Raw genomic sequence first — 25,818 nt, 5'->3', positions numbered from 1 at the left:
GTGTTAATGGGTCACCTGTTGCGTTCGGCTCGCGGGCGCAGGTCGGCAGCGTAAGGTAGCTCAACGAGTCCAATTTGGTCCGGTCCTCGCATTTGTAGATGTACAGATCGTGAGGACCGTCCTGAAGAGTGGCGCCCCCGGGCTCCATCAGCCGGACGAAGGCGAAGGAGAAGAGCTTCTTGTCCGTCTTCTCGCGAGCTGGAAAGCGTATCAATTAGTGAGCACGAATATAGAAGTAATTACTTATTAATTGGGTTGTTTAATAGAGATGGGAGTTGATTTTTCCTCTGAATTTGCAGCACTCACTCGAACAATGGCGGAATTCGAAGCGAACGTGGCTCCCGTAAAATTTGTCGATAGGTATGGCCAGTCGAACGGTCTCCGCCCACGCTGGACTATTGTGATGGTATATGACTAAGCTTTGGTATTCGGAACTACCCCCCATTCCAGCTGCCCCAAACAAACAGTCCTCCAAGGGTTGGCCGTCCGAGTCCAGCACCAAAATGGTCACCTAAACGGCCGTGGAAATATCAATGGCTTAATCAATTATGCATATTATAAATCAAAATAAAGAGTGACTCGCGAAAGTATATGAACACACTTTAAAACAGTATAACTTTTTTATAATCGGACTAAACGACCTGACATTTTTCAAATATTACAAGAACTTGTATAACTATTTATACATATAAATGTGTATAACTAACATATACATCTCCAAACAAATATTTTAAATTTTTATTACGGGCTCTAATTAAAAAGTTCTAGAAAAGTTTTTATTCCTAACAATTGCAATTCTTTCAAAACATTTTTTGCATGTTACTTGGTAAACCGATTCTTTTAATATTCCCAAAAATGTCAGGTCGTTCGATCCGATTATAAAAAAGTTACACCGTTTTAAAGTGTGTTCAAATACTTCCGCGAGTCACTGTACGTAGTTTATCTAATCGAAATGATCGCGTTACGTTACCTCGATGTTCTTCCCCGTAGATTTCCCACCCCTCTCGAATTCTCCGCGCTCCAGTTTCAGGTACAAATCGTTCCTTACATCCCCTGGCATGATCACGTCGGAAAATCCCAGTTTCTTCGTCAAGCAGATATTCTTGAAGAGCAAGGGATGTTCCACCCTCACCTGGGACAGTTCGCCGTGCAAAATCCGCAACGAGACAACGATGCCGTAATTCGGCTGGCCCGGAAGCGGCGAACACTTGTTGTTGCGGATAATTTGCTCGTGCAGCTGGTGGAAGTCCTTCTCCTCACCCTGGCACACCTGAAACGACCACGGAACAGCATTGTTCACTGCTTCTCCTTGTCCGCAGATCTTATCCCACCAGTGTTAATTACATGGAGCGTTTCTCAAGACGCGGAATGCTCGTTTTAATTCGACCGCCTTTAGACGTTAATCGTGTGAAAAATTGTCTGATTACGGAGATCCACATCTTCTTTAATTGGTTTTTACCGGCCGGGGAACTTCGCAGTCGAGACAATGCTCTCGGATTTTAGTTTGGTTTGTTCAACGTAGATTTATCGCGAAAAGAATGTATTTTCATTCATCTCAGCTATTAATATATCGATTAAATACCTATTGTATACTATATCATAGTATATTATAATTAAATTCCGGATTTTATGCATTTATAATATCCGGAGAATAATTTTTTATTTAAATACCTTCGTTTACTAATTATTAGATATAATTATTATATTTACATGTCTTATATTGTGTAAGGGTGGTCCACCTAAATATCTCCTTTATTTTTATACGACATAACAAATGTTTTTAATGCAATGTAAATGGTATTACAAGGTACACGCTTTGCAAATGTTATTTTTGTCTCAATATAGTATATTTTCATACGATTTAATAAGGTCGCAACTCGCAAGGCTGTTTTCTATTAGGGTGATGTGACTCCGAAAATTTCGATACTTCATCAAAGTTGCACCATTCACGTCAGCATAACTCTTGCTCTCAACGGGTTCGATCTATGGCGAAACTCTGTTGCAAAGTCTAATAAAGTCGAGCTACGATATTTGGGTTAATCTTCGAAGTTTCTCATAAGACTCAAGACATTAATAACTTCGCTACAAGATAAGAAGGCCCCACGACACGAAGTTGCATCGGGTTGCAACTCGTGGCTCGCAATCGATGCATCATCAGATTCCGAAATGAGGAACGCGATACCTGGCCCCTAGGCGAACGAAACGACCATAAAGCATAAGGCATCGTAAAGCTTGGACGCGACAAATGGAATACAATTTGCGTGGACTCGGCAAATTTCCTGGCGAATTCCAAAGGCGTCGTAAATCGTCTTTCGAAAAGGACACTGGGGAACACCTTGCCATGTACTACCTGCATAGGAACACTTACTTACACCGTTGCATTCGAGCAAACACCATAAGATGTCCTACAAACGTCTGCGAACAACGTCGAATATTTTTCGAACGATCTAAATCGAAATATCTTTACACAATTGTCTTCAAGATCAATGCTAAATAGACAGCGGATATCTTTATGCGAAATAGTATGTTCAAACATTTATTTCTTGTGTAAATATAATTTTAATCGATTGAGAATAACGTCTCCGTATTTTTACATTTATAAACCCTTTGAACTCTGAGTTATTTTCAATCTAGAATCAAATATTTCTTCTGATATTCCATTTGATAGGAGTTTTTACAATACTTGTACAACACTGAAAGGATCATTATGCATTTGTAGCAAAATTGAGTAGATGAAATGTAAAATTGTCGAAAAATTTTAAAAATTGAAGATGTCAATCTATGATTTCTCGTCTATTAATTTAGTTTCTATTTCTTGCAATCGATGCAGACAATCTTTATTTTTGCATAAAGAAACGCAGTCTACTCAGTAAGCACAAATTTGATAATGTACAAAACAGTTCGAATAATGGTATAACAAAGTCGTCAAAGTCGTCACTCGGGTGCAAAGGGTTAAATGTTTTTAATGCTTTAAGTTCCACCATTGATTTTTGTCATAAACGCATAAAATCCGCTGTCTAACGATAACTTCCCAATTAACCCCTTGCCGTATTTTAACGAGTCAGACTCGTCACGAAGATTTTAACAAAGTCTAACAAATTATATAAATTAAATAAAATTTCATTCTCGTTTGTAATCAATATTTAAGCATTCGAATAAATGTAGCAATACAAAAAATACATATATAAAAAAATATATATATAAGGACGTTTTAATCACTATAACTGTAAAGAAAATAGTACGCCAAGGGGTCAACAAGAAAATCATTTCCAGGGACCTGCAGGCGGCACGAAACGCATTCAAGACCTTCGTCGACGTTACCTTGAACGTCATCTCGAGTTCCTCTGTATGATCCTGCGTGGCTTCAGCCAGGGACAGTACTGCAACCCCGTGTGGCCTCCTGTAGATCGCAGTTCCTGCTTTATTCTTTCCTGAATCTGAATAGAGCATTCTTCCACAGCGCATCACGTGTGCAACCATGTACAAATCTCTTCCCAGATCAGCGTTCCCCAGGTCTGTGAATATCGTGCAGTTGCTGTGGATCTTCTCGACGAAGCTGGAGAAACCCTCCTTGGAGATCCTGACGAGGAACCGTTCGCTCAAATATTGACTCCTCTTCGCGTCGTACAGAGAAAAGTAGATCTCTGTATCCTCGCCGACAGTGTGCCCGAAATCCCTCATGCAGAAGTAGAGATGATGAGTTAGGACTTTTCTGTGCTCCTTCCTTCGCAGTGTACCCCTGGCTGATGCACCTTGCGAATTCTCCGCGCTCTGCACGTGCTGAAACATTGACGGTGTTCGTTAATTATCGAGGGTAAATCGTTGCACGATTAGTAGTAATTGTTTAATTATAAAATGATAGATAGATCTTTATGCATTTATAGTAAAATTGGGTAGATCAAATTCAAATTTGTTGGAAAATTAAAAAAATTGAAAATGCCAATAAATTAAAATCGTTAAGGGAAGAAATAATATTCAATTTGGTTTCTATTTCCTGCAGTCGATGCAGACAAGTTTTATTTTGCATAAAGATCCGCAGTCTAGTGATGAAGATTGTATCAAAATCAAAGAACTTTCGATAGAAATGAAGTGGAGCGATGATTTTTATTTTAAACTAGATGTACCCGGCCACGCGTTGCTGTGAAAAAAGTGTCAAATATGAAGGTTGTAGAGAATTAAATTTCCAATCACCAAGGTGGTCTCAGATTTTTCCTAAAACCCATCGTTAAAAAGCTACAGCTGTTTAAAAAGTCGGTAAACCAAAAAGTTTAAGGAAAAAGAACAATTTTGTGTTTTAACTCCTAAAAGTATACAACCTTCAGAATCAGATCAGTGGTCATTTGAAAGAACTCGGCGAGCTGAATCCAATGAGTACCTCAAATTGAATATTGGTGCTACCAGTCAAAAGTTATAAGCAGAAACGTGCCCAAAAGAGGGCGAAAAAGTCGTCCCTGGTCACTAATGACGTCACAACTTTTGAACGAATGTACTTTTTCGAATGCGGATTGTCCTAAAACCTTCGCGAAGAAACGCTGCGTCTAATGGATCAGACCCCAGCTTTCTACGTTCAGCCGTTTCGGAGATCTTAGATTATGAACAAATAAACATTTACATTTTTATTTATATAGATTAAAGCTGAGATATTGCCGAATATGGAAAAAAGAGTGATTATGGTACGAACGTTTTTTTAACTTTGAAAATCGGCGGTAAACTTGCAGAATTACAAGAAAATTGTAGAATTCACCTTCAAACCTGTGGGTACCAAAGTTAACAAAATTAATCTCTCTATTTTTCCTTTATTCTGCAATATTTCAACTTTAATTTAAAAGAAAAAATCATCGGTCTATCTTATCCCTATCAAAAGTTCCTTGATTTTTAATACAAACTTTATCAGTTTCTCCGAGTGTGCGACGTCGGAGGAAGACGATTGAAATTGCTATTGCTATTGAAAATGGCAATGGAAATAATCACCAGTAAATAATGTATCGAATCTAGAAATGATATAGTCGAGAATATTAGAAAACTAGAAGGCTGGTTAATCGATTCGTATCATGCAAGAGTAGCATTACCCCAGCAACGGAAAGAAAACCGAGAAACAGACACAGCCGCCCCGCAATGCCACCCTAAACCCAGTGACACAGATCTGCATGATCTCCCGATTCAACCGTACACGGAACCGCCTGTTGGCTCTGCCAAGCGTCCTAAACGCGACACGCAGCATCTCTCTCCACCGGAGATTTCGGCAATTCGCGAATTATAGTGGAAGATCGACGAATCGTCTCGCGTTCGATCGTGCTCCGGTTAAAATCCCGAAAAACCGAGTCGCAAATATCGGGGCGGCTGAATGCACAATGAGACGTTAAAAATTTCATGTCGACAGCACACGTGCATCGAATCCGAAACCGAAGAGACCGGCTTCATTTCGATTCTTGCGGGCCACTCGAAATGGTCAGCACACCGGCTAGAATTTCAATGAGCCTCGCGGACTCGATGCTCGTCCAGCGAACTATGCCGGTGCTGTTATAGCGTTCTTTCTCTCGTCTTTGTCCCTCTTTTCCCCGTCATCGACTTCTCTTTCATACGGCATATTGAATCTCCCCTGTTCCCCAGTTTTATTTGTGTCTATCTTTTTTTCCCCTCGATTGCAGAGTCAGCGGCAATGTCGGCTAAAGTGCCATCGAGTTACGTTCCCCGAGCATATTTTCCACGGGCTTATGCGATGCGACTGGACTTTGTAATTACCACGTGATACAGCTCCACCACGGACATGGTATCCGGGTCCACCATATGGGCGCCCTGGCGAGGCACCAGGTCCAGGCCCAGTTTTCTGGAACAGAGGAAATACGACTCGGTTAGATACAACGGAATTTTGAATCTCCCGCCGCGCGCTCCTGCTCTTGCCAGGAGAAGTCGCAGGAAAAATGAAAAAATATATAAAGAGAAACTTTTTAAAAACCACGCTTATATTAAGATGCACTAAAAAGGACAAAATAATTTTTTTACATTTGTGACTATAAATAAAAGCGTGGAGATCTAAACTGTATTGACGTAATCTTCGTGGGCGCTCCGCGCTTTTATTTATAGTCACTAATGTGTAAAAAAATTATTTTCTCCTTTTCAGTCCATTTTAATATAAGCGCGGTTTTTAAAAAGTTTTTTTTTATATATTTTTTATTTTCTACTTTTTAGTCTTTTTTAAATGGAACGCAAGATATAGTACATAATACTGGTATGAAATAGTAAAATATATAGGAACGCAAGATATGGAAATACGCAAGATAGAATGAGGGGATGACTCCGAGAGACGACGTCTCTTGATGGAGTCCGAAATTGTCCGAAATGGAACTGAATGAAACTGAATGAACGGAACACCACGCTGACATGAGCTCCTTCGGTGCGAAGTGGGTCAGTGGAGTGGGGATGAGTCGGAGTGGGAACGCGTAATGGAGTAGGGAGCGCTGGCGCGCGGAGTGGGGTTCGCTGAACGCGATGACGTACCACCGAGTGTCGCGCGACGAGGTGTGACGGTTAATATTAAAAATTTTTTTCTCCTGAACGCACAGTTTTTTTTAAATTTGTTTTTTAATATTGCATTGTCATCCAGTTCTGAGCTATGTTTAAAGTTTCAAGTCTCTAGCTCATCGGGAAGTGGTTTAAAATTCGATTACAAGATTTGACGCATGCAACAACAACGACAACTCAGCAAGCTAATATAAGCGTGGTAAAAATAAGGGAAAATATTAAGCAGGTTTCTCGTCATTAGCATTTTCTCCCAACTCTTGAAAATAGCGTATTTTCTATATTAATGTCTACATTTTACCTCTTCACGAATACATAAGATAAAGGTGCCAGTATGCAATTCACCTCGTATGGAAAATAATGTTTCTGGACGAAATAATCCCTCAAAAAAGGCGCGATACAAGTTCTGCACTTCAAATTCACCCTTTTGTAAATCAATTTCACCCTTTTGCAAATCAATTTTGACCTTTTACAATTGTTACACAATGTACTCTCTATTTAATGAAGGATAAAAATTTTTCTCAACTGGTTATCGGTGCTTTCACCTTTCTGTTTCATAAAAATTGATTCGAGATAGATAAAAATCTGCTTCAACTTTCTTGAAAGTATTCCCTCGCTGAACTTTACGAAAGAGATTTCCCAAAGAGATTTCGTTAAGTTCAATGGCAATATTGGATCCCGAACGAAGTCCTTGCACCCATGACTGCAATTTATCGATCCCGCTGACGTTTTTCCCAGGGGAATTACAGTCTTCGAAGGGAGGAATAGTTAAAGACGCAGAAGTAGGTAGAAGCAGATCGAGCGAACGCAGACTTATTTGCAGTCTCGCGTTTCAAGAATCGTTCGTCGAATGGAACTCCGGTCGCAACTATTGTATAACCGAACTGAAATGTGCGAATACAGTTATGTTTGTATTGAATCATCGTGGAACGTGTTTCTCCTTTCGTGGAAGGAACACGCTGTATTCGGGACGAGGTGCTGCGACATTGTGCAACGTCGCGTCGCAAACAGAACGCTTAATTTTACCTCTTCAAACGATGAAACCGTTCGCGGTTGAAACTGCAGACGAGATTTGCTAGTCGACAAGTCAAATAATGTTCGACAAATAAGCTTGGTAGAAAAGCGGCATTAACCCTCAGACAACGGACGATTTTTATATTTATACAATTGGGGCAATGCTTAGGACCATTCACACCTCTAATTAATAATTTTTAAAAAGTTACTTTTGATGATATCTCGTGTAGACATATTAGTTAAGGTAGCTTAATTGCCACAAATTGAGTGGAGTGGGGCAAGTCCGTTAATTGGTTATTTTTATTATAATATGAACGAAATTTCTGTGGCTTGTATTTATTAATGTAGTATAAGTTAGTATGAACTATTCTACATAGTTGTCGCCCAAGAATAAAGGTGTTTTCCTCGCTTAAATCAACCAATGCCAAACAGTCACGTGCGAGGTACACGTACAACTTTGTGGTTACCCTGAACGTGCAATAGCTTACAAGTTATTCCTATATTCTGTGTTGTTATTTTAGGTAAGTACAACAAATATTGATGTAGGTTTACATTAAATAAACCGTTTTTATTGTATTTTTTAAAATTTATTGAAAAAAACACTAAAATGCTCTTGCCCCGTAAATATTACTACACGGGGCAAGCGAGTACTATCACGGTGGGGTAAGTGCGTACAGCATGGGTAACTATAAAACTAAACAATATATTTAATGCAATAAAAAGCATTTTGTAGCAGGCTTGGTAATAATTCTTTTCTTGCCCCGTAGCACTTGAAACAAGGTTCGAAAGCATTTTTAACTCTCAGAGACGGACTTGCCCCATTTTCGGGGCAAGTGCGTCCTAGTTGACACTTTGTACAATATCCTATCAAAATGATAATTTTCAAGCAAAATTAGAATCCTACATAATACTAATTCATCAGTAATAACTGTGCCAAGAGTTTGATACCGAGAACGTTAAGTTTTTACATACCAGACTAAAAATACATCAGATTAAAGTCCAACTTCGCAAAACCTAGGGCGGACTTACCCCACTCCACCTTACTTAATGACAATTTGGATATTCCCGGTCAAAATAGACTCATGCACAGCCGTCGGAAGGTTAATTGATTTTGGAAATAATATTCTGTAAAGTCAGTATGTATTGTGCACAAATATCGTATGCTGTATCTAATCGGCTGTATCTAATCGGTTCAATCGAAGGCTCCTCAGATTAATTAAATTGTTCTGCGAAGAATGACATCACGAGAAGACAATAAGTAATTCGCAGAGGCCAGTGGGACTGATTCAAGATCGCCAGTTCTTCTGCGAAGAAAGTGCTACAACGTAATCGAGGAGGCATGCCGCATCAATTTTCGAAATTCGCTTCCGAAGTGGCCCGGACCTCTGTATACTTAAGAGTGAAGTTAACTTCCCATGACCCCGGTCGACCGCATGCCATAGGGCCGACGTGTTCTCGAACGCATTGGGGCCCTACAGGGCCGTGTGCTCACCTGAGTCCCCTTGTGGCCCCCTTCACCAGGCAGGAATGCAGCCACGGTTCCTTGCGCTTTACCTGTGTGCGCGCCGGAATTTTATTTTCGTTACGGCCCCGCCATTATTTAATTAGTACTAGACTGTGGATTTTATGCGTTTATGAAAACCTTAAAAGATATTAAGAATGTCAGCATACACAGGAGACAGAACAAAAGAGAATTTCATTTTCGCTACGCGACCCCTCCATGTCCATCTTCAATAATAACTAGATTCCGGATTGTATGCATCGATGGAAACATTTAAAGAATGTTGTCAGCATATTGTCTTTAAAGAATAGTCAATCGGTTCCAGGAGGCAGAAAGTTCATCGGAGGACAAAAGAGAATTTTATTTTCGTTACGACCCCTCCATTATTTAATTAGAACTAGATTGCGGATTTTATGCATTTATGAAAACCTTAAAAGAATTTTGTCAGCGTATTGTCTTCAAAGAATATGCAATCGGTTCCAAGAAGCAGAAAGTTCATCGGAGGACAAAAGAGAATTTTATTTTCGTTACAACCCCTCCATGTCCATCTTAAAAAATAACTAGGCTGCGGATTCTATGCATTTATAAAAAGCTTAAAATAATTTTGTCAGCATATTGTATTTAACACAGGAGAGAACGCGTTTTACGTCGCGGGAGGTAGAAGAAAAGATGGCGCCGAAGATCTTGAGGAACAATCGCATTAATAACCGAACAAGATACGAGTCCTCCTCGGCGCATACACTATGGCTTGTACAGTATTCGTACGTCGACCGGGAAGTTCAAGAACCTCCGAGAACTTGGGGACTACGTATCCCGGACGACTACGCAAGCGGCGTCTAAAGGAAATCGAACTCCCATCAGCCTCCGACAAAGTCACGGTGGCTGCAGTCAGATAAGTAATACACTTATCGGAGTTTCTCTGCGTTTAACCGATTACGGTAATCCAGTTACACCACTCTCTCTCTCTTATTATCGCGACTTTTTTTCGGCTGTGCACAGTCGCGCGTGCATCGTTTATGCAAACGAGCCCCGACGCCGAGGCACGCGAGATTATTTAATCCGTGAATTATGGAACCCGGTAAAAACCGGCGAAATTAACGCGAACAGGAAATTCGTGGAAAAACGATTCGCGAAAAACGATTCCGTGAATTCGACCCCGTTGAACGCATTGCTGTGGAGATCCTCGTATAATGCGATCACAAAATTGTTTAAAAGATTATCTATACATGTAGCTTTAGTAGTAACAAGTGCACAGTGAATGTATGAAGAACTGTGCAAAATGACTGCGTACTTGCTACCACAGAAGACACGATTCTTAAGCTAAGGAATACTTTGTTGCTTCTCGATCATCGTCGCCATTCAATCAGGACCCCAGGCTAATCGTAAAAGTATCTGGACGGGCACCGTGCCCGGCAGACGAGAACCAGAAGAGCTGCACGCGGATCTGCAGTCTCTCGTAACATGCAAGTTGCAGTTTCGTGTGGGAATCGATGGCTGTCGAGCGGTAATTAACGTTTCTCGAGTGAAGTGGCCGCCCCCGCGTCGAGAATCGTGAATTTCGGCTGGATCGGCAGAACTAAGTGGTACTGGAGCGACCGTTTCCCTTCGTGAGCCCTCCTCTGCTTCTTCTTCTTCCTCCGTGTGCTCCGATCGCGGTGATTCGGTGCATAAACGCGATTTTATTCGAACGACTGGGTATTATAACCATCGATCTCGAGGGATCTTTAGGATTTTTTTCAGAAGAACTATTAAACTTTTCGTATTAGGATTTTGAGTAAATATTTGCTGGTGTTCGGAGTACACCTGTGATTTTTTCCAAGTGAGTATAATAATAACTGCACGAGTTATATGAAATTATTATGTATTTCCGATCGGTGCCGGTTTGAACGAAATCGCGGAGGGCAGAAAGGACGAGAGGCACCCGGGGCGACAGGGTACGGTCCTGGAAGGCCCGAGTAGGTCCCCCCTCGGGCCCCGGTTGATGGAATGCAGGTGAGCAGGCAGAGTTCGATGCGTGGAGACAGGTACAGGCAATGTCCGCGCGCGTGCGCCCTCGCTCTCGGTCTCTCGAGTTGGGACCTATGTCCCATTCCAAAGATATCGGATGAATTCCCCATGGCCTGGGACTGGGTTCGGGCCCGTTTCACAGGGGCCCCGGTAAAACGGGCTACCATAGAGTGGAGAGGATAGAAGTAAACTTCGTCGGCCAACGCTTCTTTTCTTCCTCTCTCGCGTGTGTTCTTCTTTCGCCGACTTTCTTCGACCGGCGTCGTCGTCTTCCCTCGATGACGAATTCGCCGCCATTTACCGAACGCTCACGAGATATCGAACACTTTCGAGCACCGAGACCGACGCCAGACGGAACTTTCAATTTGCTCGGAATTACCCGACAAGCCCGCTTTCCCCATTCAAACCCCCTCACCGTCGCCCCTCACTCAGAGAAGTTTTTCTTCGCGACTGTTGCACAAAGCTCGCTCGATTTTCAATGGAGAGGATATCGGCGAGCAATTTAGCCGATCCGAAAGTTAGTCGACTAACAATGAGACCCTGTTGGGCCCGGATTTCTTTAATAAGCCGATTACTCCGTCTATCGAACCTGACACCGACTGGCGAGTCCACAGAACTTTGCGATTCGATGGGAATAATACGGATTTGCACGTGGAAGATCGAAGTTTCATAAAATAACAAAAGGAGAAATGTCTGCGTCTCTAGTAAACGGAGCCACTTGGCTGCCACACCACTGTCCATAAAAGTCATACAGAATAGAAAGAATAAACTACTGCTTGATATCAGTAATGTAAAATAATTGTTGCGTTATTAAATTATTTCTTATCAAGTAAATTACTAAGCATTTTGGTATTGCACGAGTAAATTGCATCGGCTTAATACGCATAAAATGAACATTTTTTATTGATTTATTATAATTAATAAATTTTGAAATTGGAAGTACATGTGTATTTTTTGAAGCGTATTGAGTATTGCATGTCATGCTTCCCTCGCAGTAATGACACTGTTCACGTTTGTCTAAATAAATATATAATTAATTTTAAATACTCTCAACGGGTGAAATTGATTTGTAAAAGGTCGAATTTGATGTGCAAAAGGGTGAAATTGATTTGCAAAAGTGTGAAATTGGTTTGCAAAAGGGTGTATTTAACTGGCAAAAGTGAATTCCATTTTTGCGACGAACACGTAAAATTCGCCGAACGATCAGTTTCTTGCGAGAAACATTAAGCTTCGTACAGACCTGAACATTTCGCCGAACACTGTGGAACAGAACAGCGAACGGAACGGATTTGTGCTTTTCCCAGAATTTCTTGCGAACAACTATGGAAGCTGCAGCGGCATAAATAAATATCCATTATGAGTTAGCCGCGAAGGATAACCGAAGACAATCAATCAAAGATAACCAAATAAAATCAAGAAGATGATGGCAAACACCTTTATATACACAAAGAAATCCAGAAAACGTTGGCAGTTTAGTAAGTGAATTAAAGTTTCAAAGTGTAAGTGGACATTATAAAAATTTCAAAAGGATGACGCCTTCCGATTTCGAGTGTTTACTAAACAAAATTGGTAAAAAACGAAAAATAGAAAAACAAGATACTGTACTTAGAAAAGGAAGACGTTACGAAGCGTCTCGGCAAGGTGAGTTCGCTCGAGCAGACGAGCGGAAGCTAAAGTTTCCGCGACGCGAACTTCCGAGAGCGTGAATCATTCAGATCGGAATCAGAGTCCTAATGAGACACGTGAAATGATTAAACGCGGTTCAGGGCACGCCCTCAGGGCCGAGCTAATCTCTCCCCGTAGTGGCCCCCTCGAGCAATTCGGGAAATTTACGAGCGTAGAAAGAAAAATCATCCCCAGGGCTCATGCTAACACAGTGGTAGGATCTCATGGTTTTTGTGGCCAGCGGGTTTTCAGCTTCGCTCTCGCTCGTTCGCTCACAAACGAACGGCGCAGACTTCTCTTCGCCTAACCATTCGGTAGCTTTGAACGCTGTGTAATTACGTCTCGGCAGCACTGCCTGTCTGCGAGTTCTGGACTCCTGTTTCTGCTCTCGAACCCCGCTATCGATTATATCAGACCTCGTTCCGCACTTTCTTCCGATGCTGTCTTCGACGGTTTCCGGGTGTGTTCGAAGGCAGTTGAAAGTTCGCCTCTTTGAATTCATCGGGAAAGTTCGCGGCCCCTCTGATTGGCTTCCCCCGGGCAACTTTCTTCATTTTTGATCTCCTTCTTCATCTTTCTTCTTTGATTATATCTGACATTGCTCGCCGTGATCTTTCATGTTTCATATTCTATCTGGAAATAGTCGCTCGTGTCAGTTACGGAAGAGTAGAAGCTACCCCTCTAAGAAGGTACCACTACGTCACATACAGTTTACTCCTCTCACTATTTTCTATTTCTTCTTTGATTATATCCGACATTGCTCGCCGTGATCTTTCATGTTTCATATTCTATCTGGAAATAATCGCTTTCGTCAGTTACGGAAGAGTAGATGAAAGTACCACTACGTCACATAGAGTTGCATTCAGGGATTATTTTTTCTTTCTTCTTTGATTTCTGAATATTGGATTTCCCTCGTCCTTTCTTGTTTCAATCGAAAATATTTGCTCCTCCGAATTAAGCAGGACTGGAACAAGGCGATTCTTCCTTAATTAGCTTGGATTAGCTTACATTAGCCTGCATTAACTTGCATTCTGTGACTACATTTGATCCCTCATTCCCCAATTATCACAATTCAATCTGTAGTACTTGTCTTCATGATCTCAAAGAATGAATAAAGCATGGACTAATCTGTAATCTAAGCTATCTTGTCGAGTAACTTGTATTTTCCGATGAAAATCGTGTGGATCGAGGGACAGCATCGAAGCAGAGCAGATTGGCATAGGCGCGCAAAGGTCAGCAGGAGTATCGCCGATCACTCGAATTAGAATTCATAGGGACCTGCCGTGCCGCTAAGTGCACATTAGAGTTCAGCCTTCGTTCCAATCAGTACATGACAGTCAATGAAGCAAGCTCGGATTAATAGCAGTACACATTAATAATATTTCCAACTAGATTGCATTTATGTAAACTCTTCAGGTGGATACTTTCCCCAAAATGGCGCCCACATTAAGTTTTTCCAAGACATAAAACATTAATTAGAAAAATAAAATGAGGGCATTTGTTCACGATCGTAATACAGGATGAACTATGAAAAAATCGATAATATCATAAATACGATGAATTACGTTTCTGTGAATTCTTCAGGTGGATACTTTCCCCAAAATGGCGCGCCCACGTTAAGCTCTTCCAAGTTACTTGCACGACATAAAAGATTAATTAGAAAAATAAAATGTGACGTGCGCATTTGTTCACGATCGTAACACAAGATACACTGTTAAAAAATCGATAATATCATAAACACGATGAATTACGTTTGTGTAAACTCTTCAGGTGGACAATTCCGTCAAAATGGCGTTCGCGTTGGGCAACCTCTACAATGAAAGTACTCAATAGAAAAGCCATATATCTCTGTCTTCTTTTAAAAAAAGAAATAAGAAAGCCCGGTAGAAAATTCGTCGGTGCATCAGCCCGTGACAGTGTAGAAAGGTTCACGGAGAAGTGCATCGTGGATTCGCGGGATCGTGTAAAACGGCCTTAATAGGAGTGTTTCCTGATCCCGGAACGAGTAACGAGACTCGTACGTACGGCGAAGGGTTCGTGGGAAGACGAACGTCGAGTCTGGTTCGCCGGAGGGTGTGCACCGGCACGTGGAACTGCATCGTGCACGTATATACACCATGCACCGACACCGATCAAGAGGGAGGCCTCGTGTCTCGACCCGTCGCTGCACTCCCGGGCCGATGCAGTTGCAGTCGAGCCACTGCGCTCGACTCGGCTTTGCCATCAGACATCAGCCATCAACCATTCAAACCGTTCCGAAAATAGCTGGTCGAAGCTATTATAGAACCACTCTAATCCAAACAATTTATTAACATATTCTGCATTCGATAATTGTTAGAAACAGTCGAAATTTCGAACAATTTGGATGTTTTATTATAAATGTGAACGATGATGAAATTAAATAAAACAAATTTTAATATGTACAATTAATTTCATTCCTTTTGTGATAATACCTGGCTCTTCTTCTGCCATAACTGGCTGCAATAATTAGTCACACCGATTCCATAAAAAGTGGATGCAAGATAAGAAAAGAATGGAAGAGAAGAGAATTGGAGCAGACAATGGTTAGAAATTTCGATTCAAAAAGTTATTAACATCTTCTGCACTCGATAATTGTTAGAAACAGCAATTTGGATGTTTCCAACAATCTGGACGTTTTCCATTCTTTTGATTGAAGCTTTACAAATTGAAATTTGAATGACGATGAAATTAAATAAAACGAATTGTACTCTTATAAAAACATATTCAGATGTACAGTGATCTGTGGTTGCAATAAATTAGTCGCACCAATTCCATAAAAAGTGGATGCAAGTTAAGAAAAGAATGGACGAGAAGAATTGGAGCAGACAATGGTTGGAAATTTCGATATGGAGGTTCTCCAGAACCGAAATCGATATTTTCAAAGCCATCGGCGATCAGTCGAGAGGACGCACACCGTCGCGTCTCGTCGCCAGTGCTAGTAATAGATGTCAGGGCCAAATCGCCGAGCCCCCACGATCTCAATTAGATCAAATGACGAGCGATTAAGCGCGATTAGCCGCGAACCTTTCAGTTTTCCCCCGATGACGGACTGTGACGCTGGTGTTTCGTCGGCTGCGGATAAATGCGCCGCCACTGGCGTACTATAGTCGGCTATAGTCATCGCACGGAGTCGGATTCAGCGGCGTGGAACAAGGCTGTGGGGCCACCAGCCGCTATTGTTGCGTTTATATGGAGCCCGTGGAACCTTTTAATTTTAATCCTCCATTTTTATTCGAACTATCCCGAGTTTCCCAGAGTCTGTTTTGCTACTTACATTCTTCGTTAATCGCAGAAGTAACATTAATTATCAATAAACCTGTCACCATCGATAACATGACCGATTGCTGATTTTTGATTTCACAATTATGAGAATTATAAAGATGTTTTCGTGGTAAATAATTCAATAAATATATTCGGTACAGCAGATATTATAATATAACCGCACAAAGTTCAAATAAATTCAAATTCTCGGTAGGTTATGCTATAATCGATATCTTTTTGAAGTAATAATCCGAAATAAAATACGGCCATTTTTATGCATTTATGACAATAACGAATAGTGAAATTCAAAGTCGTGAGCAGATTAGAAGAATTAAAAAATATCAATGTATAGAAATTCTTGCTAGCTCTTGAAATTGAGGCAGAAAGAAGCGTTATTGACGATAACTCCTCGCTAGCAGGTGTAGGCTGATTAAGTTCGACGATCGCCGCCATTCATTAAATTTCTTTGAGGGAAGCAGCAGCAACGGCAGCGTATCGGTAGCAGCGAATACTATGAAACGCTCCCTTCTCTACTACTCTCTACACCTTGAGCTAGGCTCGTTTTATCCCCTCACAAACCCGGCTACCTCGAGAGATCGTACAACCCTGGCTTCGAGTAGAGTAGAACAACGCCAGCACCGTGCTACGCTGAGGCGAACGCAAAAAGAAAGGGACTGCCTCATTGGAGAACAGCGTTTCCCAACCTTCGGCGACCTTTACCTTGTCCTACAGGTTTTCCAGAACCTTGATCGTTCGACCCTTTTCTCCGGTTTGTCGCAATTCGGCTGGAAAATGTTTATTGCGCATGAAGATCTACGCTGCCTATTTTTTAGCAATCCTTTTATTTTATTGAAGTATTAATTCTTGATATATCTATTTTAGATTATTATCGAAAATTGCTGGATCATCTGAAACTTCTGGCTGACAACCACATCAAAATGTAAAACAGTCTCTTTGGATGAAATTAGTCGGTGTCACGAGACTCTCCGTCAACGGGGTGAACCACCCCAGGATAATACCAGAAGAAAGAAAACGAATTAAGAGGGAGAAATTACTCCCCGAGGAATAGTATAAAAGGCAATCTACTTCATAAAAGGGAAAAAGTAAAAGTAATCCTTGTATCTTGTTAGACGAAATCCGACTCGAAGGGGATGCTCAACTTTTAGCGTTTAATCTCGTCGCGGCAGCTTTCTGCTCTTGAATTTAAAAACTCGCTCGTATAAACAGTGATACTTGCACTATGCTAGCCATCTTTATTCTTCTCTCTGTGTATGGAGTGCAGGCTGACAGAAACGGATATAAAACGTTAACGAATTATATACACTACTGTGCAAAAGAAAGAAGCACCCGGCCATATTTAATAGAAAAGCGTAAAAAATGAAATAAGAACACAGTAAGTTTTGAAAAAGGATTCCGCTGCTTACATGAATGGTTCTGAGAATATATGTTATTGCGGATTATCTAATACTTAAAATGGAATAAATCAATAATTGTACAATACAATTTCTACATAAAGATATTATTGCTTGTCATTGTATCTTATAATTATACTGGGTGCTTCTTTCTTTTGCACAGTGGTGCATATCAATTATTCACATTATTAAATATTTTGGTCTATCTAATCAATCTCTAAACATTTAAGTATTGCATGAGGTACTACAGTCAAACCTGTTTTTGTGCGATAAATAGAAACCGCATAAAAAACCGCACAAAAAAAATATTCACAAACTTCATAAATAGCTATCACGAATTATTTTTCACAACATATTAAAGAAAATTTTTTTATGCGGTGGAGAGGAAGTTAAAGCTTTACGAAATAGCGAGAAGCTGCCATCCAAACAAAATAAATAATTAAATTACACATGGAAATATGTTTAAAAATTTTAATTTCTCATTTTAAACACGGACGAATGGAGAAATTTTCAAAATGTACATAATTCAATACATAAGGGTGTCCTACTGAAATGAGATCAGCAGGATATCTCGGACGACGTTGTCGTTATCAAAAAAGTTTTCCTACAAAAGTTGTTTGGTATGACGGGCTACATTACGTAGTATTAATTGTTTTCTTGTGGGTGGAGTGGTGCAAGACATTTCAAGGTCACCTTGATGTTTTTCAATGGAATGTCCTATTTTTTATACCATAGATCGATAGAGTATCAAATTCCGAGTATAAAAGTGTTGACTTTCATATGTCCTAAACCTAAAAGTTAACGAGATATTATCCAAAGAAGAAAGAAAATTGTTTCGATAATATTTCGTTAACTATTAGGTTTAGGACATATGAAGGTCAACACTTTCACACTCAGAATTTGATACTCGATCGATCTATGGTATAAAAAATAGGACGTTCCATTGAAAAAAATCAATGTGACCTTGTAATGTCCTCCACTACTCCACCCACAAGAAAACAATTAATACTATGTAATGTAGCCCGTCATACCAAACAACTTTTGTAGGAACACTTTTTTGATAACGACAACGTCTTCCGAGATATCCTGCTGATCTGATCTAATATTCATATACCGCACAAAAAAACATCGCATAATGAAAGACCGCACAAAAACAGGTTTGACTGTATACCAATTTTATGTCCATAAAACGAAACAAATAATGTAGAAGACAATTATTCTAGATCCGACGAAATGTTTAATTTCCGAGTCGAAATAGTTGCGAGTGCAAAGGGTTAACAGCGTGACGTGTAACCTTTTGGGAATGATTAAACGGTAGGGCAAACATATCGAATTCCTCGCCGCTGCGAATTTCCCTAACTAATTAACAGACCATAAAAGCCGCCAGGGGGGGAGACTGTTACCGAATCAAACGATGGTAGCGAACTAGTTAATTGTTGACCGGTGTATTTATAGTAACGCGTGTTTCGCGGTAGGATAACTTGCGGAACGTCACGCAACCGTGCAAAAGTCGGAAGGGTTCTCTGGTGGCTCGAGGAAGGATTGGGAAACCCTGAAGAGAGAGAAAGAGAGAGACAGTGGCCGTGCAGTTGGTTATGCAGACCGAGAGTTTCATCTACCACCGCACTGGCGCGTTACCCCAACAAGGAAGCAAAACCCTGAAGAGAAAGGAGAAATGAAGAAGGAAGAGAAAAGAAGACGAGCACGGAGAGGTGCGCACGCGAGGTGGAGCCGCGAGGCACGCTCATTAGAAATAATAATAATTACTGCGACGCGGATAATAAATGTTTGCCCGTTTGCTCGATACGAGGCTAACCGTGGAACAAACTCAACCATCCCCTGCCACCTGCTAATTAAATCAATCGACCGCGATTTAGTCGGTGATCGAGCACCCTGTCGCCATCGCGCTTTTCCAATTACTCCTCTACCTCTGCTCAAAAATCTCCTACATCATTGTTTAAAAGTTAGGATCAAAGGGAACAGTGCGGGATACTGTTTAATCATTACAGTCATTCGGCTATGTTGCTCGAGGACAATTTTTCATGTAAGTCTTTCTTACACTGTGTACGTAAATGAAATTAATAAATACTACTTGATCGACTAACTTGCACTTGTACTTTTGGAAGGTTTCGGAATGATGCAGCGTACGAATCCTGCAAAACTAGAAATGCATCTCCGCGACAAAGTATTACAAAAAGAGCGGGTCTCGTTCCTCGAGATGAAAAAGTTTGCTGGAACTGCTGGTGTCCCGTGCATTAGAACTTTCCTCCTCGAAAGTTTGCTGGGTGCTTTCGGAGACTTTTCGCGTTGCTGTACAACAACAAAGCCTCCCGGAGAGAGAGAGAGAGAGAGAGAGAGAGAGAGACCTGGCTACTAGTACAGGAAACTTTTCGGGTGAAATAGAGAAACGAATGCGGCAGGGTCATTACCGTGGAACCGTTACCAAGTGAGAGACAGAGAGAGCGCGATGCACCCAGGGCTCGGTGCAACCGCCTATGCATCGTCAATATTATTTCAGGAATTCGACGAAGACTGGGTTCGATCGTTGACCTGTACACTGGGCGTAATAACAAAAAGCTTATAGAATTCGAGTGTATGTTAATAACAACCCGGTAAGAGTTCCGGGAAGTTTTATGCAGCCCGTGAAATGGCGTCCTGAATATTGTGTTATTTTTAGCGGGTTGCTGCAGTCTTCAACACTTCACTGGCATCAATAATTGTACCATCTGTTCAGAATTGAAGGTCTTTTTACTATGAATTATATTTTTAGTGGGTTGCTCGAGTCTTCAACAATTCAACAACAATTTCTTCAGAATTGAAGGACTTTTTACTACGAATTATTTTCAGTGGGTTGATCTAGACTTCAACAATTCACTGGCATCGATGAAATTGTACCGTTTGTTCCGAATTGAAGATCTTTTTACTACCAATTATTATTTGTAGCGGGTTGCTCGAATCTTCTACAATTCACTAGCATCGATAAGTGTACCATTTGTTTAGAATCGAATAACTTTTTTACTACGAATTATTTTTAGTGGGTTGCTCGAGTCTCTTCAACAATTCACTGGCATCAATAATTGTACTTCAACAATTTACTGGCAGCAATAATTGCACTATTTGTTCAAAATTGAACATTTTCATAATTCTCCAATGCTGTTCTATTCTACAAGTGATGGACACGGTAGCAAACTATCATTGTATCGGACAGCAATGCCACCTGGGAAAAAAGGACAACATGAAAACGCAGTAACGGTATGCGGTAACATGTCACTGTCTGGACTGGTTATTGTCTAGGCAACATGTTATGGCGTTATGGCAACGAGGTGCGGTAACATAAACGTGATTTTTCTGTGAAAAGAGTGGAAGCTCCTGAAGTTCGAGAGGCCATTAGCCAGGATTCGGGAAACGTTCGAATTTCCTGGGCCGAGTCCTTAGCCCTTGGGAGTCAAAAATCGAAGACGGTACGGAGGAAAGGTGAAAGGGAGGGGTTAGGACGTGGACGACCGTAGAGGGGCAAAGAGACGAAGAGAGTCTTTAAAGAGCCGAAGCGAGTCTTCCTCTCTCGCAGGGGGAACAGGTTCCCGGCATGGTTACCGCGTATTCACCGAGCTGAAAACCTTGAGCTATACGAACGGAGAGAAAGAATCTGATCCTCTCTGTTCCATGATGCTGCCGGTCCTGCTTTGCTATACAGTGTGTCCGAAAAACATTGCACCTCGAAAAGGATGATTCCTCGGATCATTTCAAACCACTTTTCCCTTTGCGACAATCGTCTTCGTGGCTTTGTTCAGGAGTTATTAACGAAAAACGCGGGCCAATCAGAGCGCGAGGTACAGCGACAGGTTCCGGCGTTCGCATTGGCTGAGCCGGAATCCGTCCGCTATAGCCGCGCGCTGTGATTGGCCCCTGTTTTTCGGGAATAACTGGAAAACAAAGAGGCGGAGAAGATTTTCGCAAAGGGAAAAGTCACTTGAATTGATCCGTGGAATCACCACTTTCAAGGAGGTGCAACATTTGTTGGACACCCTGTATGTCTTGTCTTGGCATACTGTGCCGGCTGCTGTGTCTCGACCAGCGGTTTCTCTCCGCAGACACACGATACGATCGAAAAATTCGAACTCGAATGAACAGGCTGAATAATGGCGACTCCACTCGTGCGATCGGGACCGAGTCGCGTAAACGCAACTGGAATCGAGCCTTTGTTTCTTCCGTTTCTTTTTTATTTTTAATACCAAACCTACCGACCACTGGAAGCGATTAAAATGTTTTAGCTTGTACAAATGACAAGGATCTGTTTATTTAGAGTTTGTGCAATTTTTAGTCAAATATTTGCTTGGATGAAGAAATTTAGTCAATCAATTTCCGTGTATAAGCAATTGAATAATTTTAATAATTGGTAGGTTTAGTGTTAATTTAATTATTTGGCGTTTTTTTCTTTAATCACTTCGTTCATTTTTTCTTAAACTGGTACGAAATCGTTCGCCTTGTTTTCGTTCAGGGTAATTTGTTCGATATTGAACTGAAATTGAACGTTTCGGAAAATTCATTACTTTTTAATGCATTCTCATTTGCGTGGTCGTAATGCGGGGCCATTTTTGCAGCACAGTGGGAATTCAATCGTTAAACGCATCCGACCTAACTACATTTTAATCGCTTCGCTGATTCTCCACTTAACTTGGAGTTTGGGAAATTTGTTAGGGTCCTCAGTTAAATATGTACGAAAAAATGCATTGCTGATACATTTAGAAAAATTAAGAAAATTTGTCACAGTTCCTTACGATTACCTTTTTTAGAAATGATTGCATATTGCGTAACGATAGCAACTGCGTTAAGGTGAACAAAAACTTCATTCGGTTTTTTGCTAGGAAACGGTTCTCGGTGTGAGTAGTCGTGATTAACCTCATTGCCTCAACCCAGTATCACTGGACAGCTTACATTCCTCTGTGTAACGTGAGGAAAAGCATGCTCACTGTTAATTGTCCGTCTCATTCTTCCTTTTATTAATACTAAATACTCTCGATTAACGGGATGCTGTACAGTTCATGCCGCACAAGCAGTAGATAATCGTTAGAACTTAAACAAATCGCTCCAAGAGATATATTACGGAGGAATCAGTAAAAATTCCAACAATTAAAACAAATGAAAGAGTATTTACTAAACGTTAACGTGATAATAGTGTTGGTAGGTTTGAATGAAATTCTCATTTCCTTCTCAGCGTGCACCATCTTCTGAATTTTTTTACCACTGAATCCTCGCGATATCTGCCTCTGTGCAAAACGACCTCGTTTAGAAAATTGCCTAGTTTTGCATCTAGAAATAGTTCTCGAGCGTATCGTATCTAGTTAACCATTGAACACAATGATCTATTGAATCGAGTGAATTATTACGTTTATTGACCTAGTCCCCATTGTGTTCCACTAAATTCCCGCATTATCCGCACGTTTGCGGACAAAACGACTAATAGGTACAATTCAAAACTATCTAAAATTGCATCTCAAGCCTAATTTTCAACCATATCACACTTTGTAAATCATTGAACGACTCGATCCATCAAATTCAATCAATTATTGCTTTCGGTGAACCAACTTATACATACCATCTTCTCCTATTAAATACTCACAATGTCATTTTAACACTAAACCTACCGAATCTTAAAAATAACTGGAACATGCTCACTCATATAAAAATATATAAAAAAACTTTTTAAAAACCACGCTTATATTAAAATGCACTAAAAAGGAGAAAATAATTTTTCCCTGGTTCTCCATAAAATACCGAGTCCAGTTAAATGATTATAATATTTTTCCCCAAAATTTTAAGCAATCAGTTCAAAATTTCTTCTGTTGTAAAATTAGTGTCGGAATAGATCGAAAAATTTAATATAAATTTAAATCAAATCATGACATTAGTTATATTGACGTAATCTTCGTGAGCGCTCCACGCTTTTATTTATAGTCACTAATGTCATGATATAATTAAATTCGTATTAAATTTTTCTATCTATTCCGACACTAATTTTATAATATAAGAAATTTTGAACTAATTCCTTAAAATTTTGGGGAAGAATATTATTAATCATTTAAATGGATTCGGTATTTTATGGAGAACCAGGAAAAAATTATTTTCTCCTTTTTACTGCATTTTAATATAAGCTTGGTTTATAAAAAGTTTTTTTATATATTTTTTATTTCCTACTTTTATTGTCACCGGAAGCAAGTGTGTATGCAAAATTTCAGCAATATTGGACTATGGGAAGAGGTTTAAAATTCGATTACAAGATTTGACGCATACAACAACACGGCAAGTTAATATTTTAATATAAGCGTGGTAAAAATGCCAAGATTGATTTCATTTAGACTCTGCGCGGCTCCTACTGTAACACGTGCTCTACTAAAGCTATCTATACAACGATTTCTTATGAAATTATTTTTATTATTTCAGTAATGGCTAAATTAAATATCGATTACAAACGAATCAAATTTTATTTCATCGAGGAAGAAGACTCGTTAAAATGCGACAAGAAGTTAAATAAAATTTCTGAAATTATTCACGTAAAAAGGACTTCCGAAGCGTCCAAGAAAAATTCACCAACAACTTCTCCATGCATCGATACCCACAAACTCGAAATTGTGCAACGGATTGGTGCACGCATAATAAGAGTGCACGCACCGGTGCGGTGCATAAAGAATCCTGCGTCCAGAGATTTCCCTCGACGCGCGACGTACGCACCTGATAGAGTCGCCCCCACGCTGGTTCCCCAGCGTGTAACTGAGGAGTACAAGATGGCAGGGAGTGGTGGGGCCCAGAACGAGTCCCTGACTCTCTCGGTTCAGTCGCTGTTCGAACGCCGGGCCCCGACGTTGCTCGGCCTCCAAACACCCCTATACATACATCCCCCCAAATTCTCGAACCGAAAAACCGTCCGTTTCCGCGTGCGCTCTCACTCCTCGAGAGAGAGCAAACAATCACGAAAACAGAAACGCGTCGATCGTTGTCCTCTGTTTATTTTCATACGGGTTCGCGTTGAATTAGGACCCGAATCGATTCCGGGATCGCGAGGTCGATAGTCGGAAGAAAAAGGTGAGCCGTGTGAGAGAGTTTGAAAAATCCAGGACAAAATTTCTTTCGGAAATTCCGGAGCGAAGAGAAGAGGGACGAAGAAGAGATTTTTTGAGGAGAAACAACGCGAGTTCGAAGAGAAAGCTGATCCGGATCGATAATCGCGTGGTTCTCGCGATTCATCACTGGGAATAGCAATCGGCAACGATCCTAGCCTAGATCATCGGATCATCGTCGGATCGTCCGTGGATTTCCGGGTTTTAGCCGGCCACCGCTGATCTCTCGAGAAAGGTATTGTTCTGTAATAGGCCGCGTTCTCTCGATCGTTTCTTACTCTTCTGTATAATGAACGCGATCGGTGATGGATCTACTACGATCTCTACAGTGTGTGCAGGCGAGGTTGTTTGTGTGCAAAAACGGACCTTGATCCCCGAAACTTTGAGAACGCGTGGCCAGAAACATTTCGACGCCACTGCTTTTCGGAGTCGCTAGTCTAGGCGATTCGGTTCACATCGACTGCGGGTCTTGTGCGTTTCACAAAGAAATTAGCAGACGATGTTCAAAAATGTCCTAGTCAATTCGAGAATTATCAAAATTGTGGCTAAACTCCTGAATCCTGATAATCGGTCAAATCGGATAAAATGGTTTGTGAGAGACGCTTCTGTTTGATGGCTGTTACTCGCAACTGATGCAACGCATTTTTATTTTGCATATCTGCTGTCTAATTACTACAAATACAAGAAGACGTGTATATAAAAACTGATATTGCAGAAAATTTTCATTAAATTGGCCGCAGAAATTTACATAACGATCCGCAGTCTGGTGATCAGATAAACGTTTTATTATTCCCGTACATTCTTCGGAAGGACAAGAGATACTGTCGAGATATAAAAAGGACCCCGGTTTCCTCGGCAGTTCGTATCGCGAACAACCGTCTCTATGATCGATTTATCTTGCAGCAGAGTCGTAACAAAGCTCGGAAGTCGATCGTTTAGAATGTAATCGCAACAGTGACCCGCGAAACTGTCCGACATGCGATATCCTGCGGTACTATCCTGTGTTTATGTCGAAAATTGTGTTTACGTTTCTACCTGTGTATAGTACACTACAATTTGACCTGGATGCGAACTGTTCGCAGCCGGATTCCATTAACCATTTTTTTAATATTTTACTCTTAAAACGTTGGTGCTGAACAGCTTCGATTTAGAACCAATTCCCTTCATAATTAACAGACTTCATGGAAAATAAACTGCAACTTTCAATCATCATATTTAAATCTAAATTCAAATTCAACTTTCAATCACTTTATTTAAATCTAAATTCAACTTCAACTTTAAATCATTATATTTAAATCTAAAC

General features: G+C 40.6%; 2 protein-coding genes across 4 annotated transcripts in view; one reads left to right on the top strand and one right to left on the bottom strand.

The window, feature by feature from the left end:
- Positions 1-25,818, bottom strand: part of Spg (dedicator of cytokinesis spg) — a 93,054-nt gene that overhangs the window by 8,953 nt on the left and 58,283 nt on the right. For all 3 annotated transcript variants that reach the window (XM_076422294.1, XM_076422295.1, XM_076422296.1), the window contains exons 5-9: positions 5,743-5,827; positions 3,322-3,780; positions 971-1,270; positions 307-511; positions 16-198 (exon numbers count right to left, since the gene is read on the bottom strand). In XM_076422294.1, coding sequence (XP_076278409.1) covers positions 16-198; positions 307-511; positions 971-1,270; positions 3,322-3,780; positions 5,743-5,827 — 1,232 coding nt within the window. The remainder of the gene's footprint in view (positions 1-15; positions 199-306; positions 512-970; positions 1,271-3,321; positions 3,781-5,742; positions 5,828-25,818) is intronic.
- Positions 24,214-25,818, top strand: part of Inx3 (innexin 3) — a 36,358-nt gene continuing 34,753 nt past the window's right edge. The window contains exon 1 of the mRNA XM_076422300.1: positions 24,214-24,750. The gene's annotated coding sequence lies outside the window, so the exon portion shown is untranslated. The remainder of the gene's footprint in view (positions 24,751-25,818) is intronic.

This window comes from Lasioglossum baleicum, chromosome 4, assembly GCF_051020765.1.
Source record: "Lasioglossum baleicum chromosome 4, iyLasBale1, whole genome shotgun sequence".
Lineage (NCBI taxonomy): Eukaryota > Metazoa > Arthropoda > Insecta > Hymenoptera > Halictidae > Lasioglossum > Lasioglossum baleicum.
The sequence above is the reverse complement of the archived record's forward strand: the minus strand, read 5'-3'. Positions and strand labels throughout refer to the sequence as shown.